The sequence below is a fragment of the Apteryx rowi genome, unplaced genomic scaffold (genome assembly GCF_003343035.1).
Source record: "Apteryx rowi isolate R43461 unplaced genomic scaffold, aptRow1 scaffold_169, whole genome shotgun sequence".
NCBI classification, from domain to species: Eukaryota; Metazoa; Chordata; class Aves; order Apterygiformes; family Apterygidae; genus Apteryx; species Apteryx rowi.
This window is the reverse complement of record NW_020447963.1, coordinates 498549-504548: the sequence shown is the minus strand read 5'-3', so window position 1 is coordinate 504548 and position 6000 is coordinate 498549. Positions and strand designations below refer to the sequence as shown.

General features: G+C 37.5%; 1 protein-coding gene across 4 annotated transcripts in view; it reads left to right on the top strand.

Moving 5' to 3' along the window:
* Positions 1 to 240: 240 nt before the first annotated feature.
* The window catches only part of ENAH (ENAH, actin regulator), a 53482-nt gene continuing 47722 nt past the window's right edge, over positions 241 to 6000 (top strand). For all 4 annotated transcript variants that reach the window (XM_026060457.1, XM_026060455.1, XM_026060456.1 and 1 more), the window contains exons 1-2: positions 241 to 402; positions 1911 to 2088. In XM_026060457.1, the coding sequence (XP_025916242.1) occupies positions 271 to 402; positions 1911 to 2088 (310 nt within the window). In that variant the 5' untranslated portion in view covers positions 241 to 270. The remainder of the gene's footprint in view (positions 403 to 1910; positions 2089 to 6000) is intronic.

Below are 6000 nucleotides of genomic sequence, written 5' to 3'. Positions count from 1 at the left end.
GGTGGTGAGGGGAATCACAATCTCTTCATTAAAAGTTACGTCTGTTTTGACAAAACTTTTCAGAACAAACATCTATAAGCGAAATGCCAAAGTGCTTGCAATTTTGTGTTTATGAAAGGTGAATTTCCCGGAAGGTGACTTTAACATTTCAAATAAATAAAAGAAAATTAACCAAAATACAATCATTTGTTATAAGTAATTTTATGTTCTAATCTAAAATACTTCAATTTTAACAGTGAGCAGAGTATCTGCCAAGCACGGGCTGCAGTAATGGTCTATGATGACGCCAATAAGAAATGGGTACCAGCTGGTGGATCAACTGGATTCAGCAGAGTTCATATATATCATCACACAGGCAACAACACATTTAGAGTAGTGGGCAGGAAGATTCAGGATCATCAGGTAAGTGAGTCTCTGAAAGTTTTTTAATAGGAAACTTAAGCTATCTTACTGATTGTTTTTAACATTAAATATGTTTTCAGTAAAGTAATAGGAACTGTAAGTAGTTAATTTACTTTTCTTTTTTAAATTGAACTAGCAAAACTGTATTATGGCTTTTTTTTCCCCATAAACTGCTAATCACTTCACAAACCTTCAGAGGACATTCCTTGTGCACTCTTTACCATTCTTTCCTACAGACAGATATATAGGCTAGAGGAGGAAAGACGATAGACAGTGTACGTACAATTCAGCTGACCCTCCTTAAGCCAAAGTCTCAACCTAAGAACTTTTATTCTACGCTACTCTGTGCTATTGGCTGCAATCTGCATAAGTACCAACTTCTCTCTCTCTTGAACATCTTCTCTACCATCTTTAAGATGCCAACAGTCTTCTCTAGTTCTTCCTATATTATGAAAGGTTGGATGCATGATTTTTATGAATGAACTTTCGGCATTTTGTAATACTGATGATCTACCACTTTGAGAGGCTGGAAAGGGAGCAACAATGATTGTGTCTTAATTTCCTTGATGAAAAATTTAATAGATCTTGATTAAATGGCAAACTCAGTACTTTATCTTGAAATATGCTCTGTCTTGTGATAGCTGGCGTGGTGTTAGAGATCTACACTTGTTTAAGTAAACTTATAACTCCATCTCCCTCTCCCAAATTTCTTTTGGTCTGTTCTTGTGTGTTGTGTTCGTGGGTGTTTTTTTTGTTTTTTATTTTTTTTTATCAGGCACCTGAAGCATAATTGATAATCTCCCATGTGATCTGTCACTAACTCCTTATTCAAAGTAATGTACAGTGTCCCCCCCCCCCCCGTTATTCCGTGGAAAAAGGTGAGAGGATATAGTTATCCAAGGTGCAGTGAGATCCTCTTAGTGGAGAGCTTTTAATAAATGATTGTCCGACTACCTAGAGTTCCTCACCTTTTGTCTGAGGTATAACAGTTTTGCAAGATGCCGATACCTTGTGATGCACAGTAGAGGTCCACGTAAACTGCTACTGAAAGCACTGTATCAGCCAAGGGGTGCAGCAGCTGCAGTGGCAAGGTAATAATTCGGTAAAACAAAATAATTCTAATGAGTATTCTCTGCTGTTAATGGAAAATTAAGACAGTTCCTGAAATCTAACTACGTATTCATCTTCGGTATATTCACCTCATAAGTACTTTGCTACTAGAAGTCAGAAATATTAATATTATTAAATTGCTGTTGTGAAACTTTACTGCATCATTTGAGATGAGACTGTTTAAACTACGAAGTTCAGAAGTATTTCATTTTTCCCCTTGTCTATTCTCATAACTGATTTTGTGCAGTATTGGAATTAAAACAGCTATTTGCTTGAACATTGTGATCTTGTAGGTTGTGAGAATGAAGTGAACCCACACAACTAAGGTGAAATGGGTGATGAAACAGTAGTTTTAAACATAATTAATATTCCCTTTTGTTCGTTTGTTTTTATCATAGGTGGTAATAAATTGTGCCATTCCAAAAGGGCTGAAGTACAATCAAGCTACACAGACCTTCCACCAGTGGCGCGATGCTAGACAGGTGTACGGTCTGAATTTTGGCAGCAAAGAAGATGCCAATGTGTTCGCAAGTGCCATGATGCATGCCTTAGAAGTATTAAATTCACAGGAAGCTGGTAAGGATATTTTAATTTTTTTGGAAGACTGTTTAAATGTAAAGATGAAAAATTGTAAATGTTTGTGCAAAAAAGTGAGGTAGTTCAGACTTGTTTCTAATGATGCTGTATCTTCAGCCTCTAGCCACTTAAATTATTAGGCCATTTTGTCTAACTAATTGCTGCTGCTCAGCTGTGACTTTCAACTGACTGCCATCCATGTAATTACAGTTCCTACAGGCAAATCTATTTTCATTTTTTCTTCCTTTCATCTGTTGTAGGTAGAAACTTCCTGACTTTTGCTTTTAAAATGCACATGCGCACCCATGACCAAGAAATGCCTAACACTTAATCAGGGTACTTTGCAGGATTTCTAGACAGATCTTTTGGGCAAAGTGTTCTTAATGTATGTTGGTATTTTTTCTTCTCAATGAGTAGTGTTTGTTATGAAAACAACAGATAAAATGAAAAGGTTTTTTTTTTTCCTCCCCAAATTTTAGAATTTAGAACCCTTTTTTTGGCAGTAGTTTTCTAACTTGGAGACCTTGGAGCCAGGAGTTGTATTCAAATGATCACATAGGATTTAGACAACAGATATTTCATTCTCCATTTCGTTTGTGCTCTTTTAGATAACAAGCAAGATAACATACAATACTCAAATCGTTGGTGGAGAACTTGGTGGCTTTCAGTCCTCAGGTGGTGTCCATAACGTACTGCAGATGGGCATTAGCCCAAATTGATCAGCATAATGCTGTGACACACAGACGGGGAGTTTTTAACTTGCACAACTTCCAATAAACTTTTGTCTTCCTGTAACCAAATAGAATTCTTTTGTCCTCATTAAACTTTAAAAATTGCCCCTGTAACAGGAGATGCCAATTTTATTTCCCTTATGTAGAAGGGAGCCTGTGGATGACCTTACTAGAGGTGACTCTACAACAGCAAAGGGTGATTTTTATCAAGTCTCTCTTCATTCTGATGCTTGCTTCAGGACTTAATTTTTGAAAATAAGCTATCTAGAAAATGAAGGGTGATACATTCTGCAATGCTTATGCTGTTACGCAGTGCAGAGGGCCAAAAAATAAAAGATAGTTAAAAGAATAAGGTGTCTTTGCCAGTTAAAATAATCCAGTTGAGTATCCCATTCTCCCATTTCCCAGTTGGGTGTTTTCTCCTCTAAACCCCTCAATTCTTCTTTCCCTAAGGGTTACTTGACTGTAAACATTTCACGTACTCCAGGTGTTTATTATCTCAGGAGCCAGCACTTGAGAACACACTAAGCATTGATTTCTAATCATTTCATGTAAAATCTGACTAAGTCTGATTTATGGTAATCACCCCAGTCTCGGAGCTTTATGTAGTTTCCCATTACCTCTGTGTGTGTATAGTGTGTGTAATATACACACAAAATATATACATATGTATATAGTATGTATTATGTGTGTATGTGTATAAATGTGTATAAATATTTTTTTCTCTTCATCTAATTTTATTCCCTCTTCTCCTATCATTAAAATTCAGCTACTACAAACACTGAAATGACATGTACGGACATGATGGTGCTCATGTTTTAATTAGTGTGCCTGTTTTTCATTTCACTGATGATTATCAATGATTATGCTTTACACAAAGTATACTTGAACTAACCAAGTACATTTTTTATGCTCTTTTGCAGTAGAAATTCTAGTGAACTAAGACTTCACTTCAACTTGCAAAGATTCGTTATTTAGACTTGGACAAAATTAAAACCATTTTATGGGGATTTTTTTGAATGTAATTTTAAGAATACCAAAAAGTCATAAAAACACAGTAGCCCAGTCAGTGTAATTCCACAAGAGCAAACAACTCAAGATGAAAATAACTCCATTTTTATTGCATCACTTAAGTAATTTCTTAAGTAGGTGGAGAGTTGGAGAGAGGGAAAGATGAGCTTTACAATGTGTCTAAAATCGTTAAATACAATGATTTTAGACACATTGCAAAGCTCATCTTTCCCTCTCTAGTCCTTTGTTTGCCCCAGACGATGAATTTGTCCAGGTCACTCTGCTAGAAGACTTTTCATTGGTGCCTGAAGTGGTATTTCAGTTTGCTTCTCTGCTTCCTTCAATTTAACACCAGTTAAACCCTGATGTTTGTTGTTTTGGTCTGACTTGACTTTTTTTTTTTTTTTCCCCTTTAAGTTCAAAGATGGATTTTTGTGTAGTTCATGAAATGGAAGCCGAGTGTGAGCATAATAACATGTCCCAGTTACTGGCTAGAGTGCCATAGAATCACAGAATTGCTGAGGTTGGAAGGGACCTCTGGAGATCATCTAGTCCAAACCCCCTGCTCAGGCAGGGTCACCTAGAGCACATTGCACAGGATTGCATCCAGGCGTGTTTCGACTATCTCCAGAGAAGGAGACTCCACAACCTCTCTGGGCAACCTGTTCCAGTGCTCTGTCACCCTCACAGTGAAAAAGTATTTCCTCATGTTCAGATGGAACTGTCTGTGTTTCAGTTTGTGCCCGTTGCCTCGCGTCCTGTCACTGGGCACCACTGAAAAGAGTCTGGCCCCATCCTCTCGACATCCTCCCTTCAGATACTTGTACACGTTGATAAGATCTCCTCTCAGCCTTCTCTTCTCCAAGCTAAACAGGCCCAGCTCTTTCAGCAGCCTTTCCTCATAAGAGAGATGCTCCAATCCCCTAATCATCTTTGTAGCCCTTCGCTGGACTTGCTCCAGTAGTGCCACATCCTTCTTGTACTGGGAAGCCCAGAACTGGACACAGGACTCCAGATGTGGCCTCACCAGRGCTGAGCAGAGGGGGAGGATCACCTCCCTCGACCTGCTGGCAACACTCTTCCTGATGCCTCATTCTGTTTAGTCGTCTCGTGTAGGGATTTCTGTACTCTCCAGCTACACAAAGTACATAGGAGCTTGATGTGCAGGGCCCTTCAAAAATGCTTTTTTCTAGCACCTCTGACATCACTGAATATTTAAGTCAACAGGTCACTGCCTCAGAAGGTCTAATATTAGCTGTTCATTTTAGGAAGTGTGCTGAAACTGCCCTGTGCTAAACCCGTCAGTTTCTAAAAACAAATTTGTCTTTTGAAAAAAGGTCTGTTAAAAGTCCTAGGGGAGTGTATGTTACCGTAGGAATTTGTGCTAATATGTGAAGATCAATACATTATATGTTGATCATTGTTTCTTCTGATTTATCTGCTAGATTTTTTTAAAAATTACAAATATATGCAGTCTCATGTGGTGTTCTGATGATACTGCTTCAGAAATCCACATTTAAAGAGGGTAACTTCTCTGTAATAATCTATGTAAACTGCTATGTTTCTTGGCCTGTCTAAAACAGCATTTAAAATCTCCACCTCTAGTCAAACAGAAATCCAATATAGCTAACTTCACTTGTGATTCAAAAATTGCTTACAACTGAAGTTGAAGATTCTTCCAGTATCCTTGTTTTCTGCTACATTTTCTCATTTTGGTAATTTTTTTTATTAGTTTGCTTATTTTAATAGTTGGTTTTTATTCATAAAAGGAAAAACAGTTTTAATCTTAGCTTAGCATACTGTTCCGAAATTTATAAAGCAGTAGATGAATTTAAAACTTTGTGTCAAGGTTCACAGAAATCTAAATGACTTCTGAGGAATATTAAAGATTATTTTGTTGACATTGTTTTGGTTTAAAGGTCAGGTGTTACAGCTCTTATGTATTCCGCACACACACACTAGTGAAGTCCCCATCTCTTGCATGTATTTGGAAAATGGCATTGATTTCCACTTGCAGTTGGGATCTTCATCTGTTCTGTACTGCCCTAATTTGACATTGTTTAATTAGGATCTCCCTCTAGTGGATCTACACAAGCAAAAGCAAAGATGTTTGACGTAGGTATCCACTGAGTATACAGTGCCAGGCTTTTTGTCATTCTAATACGTTTAG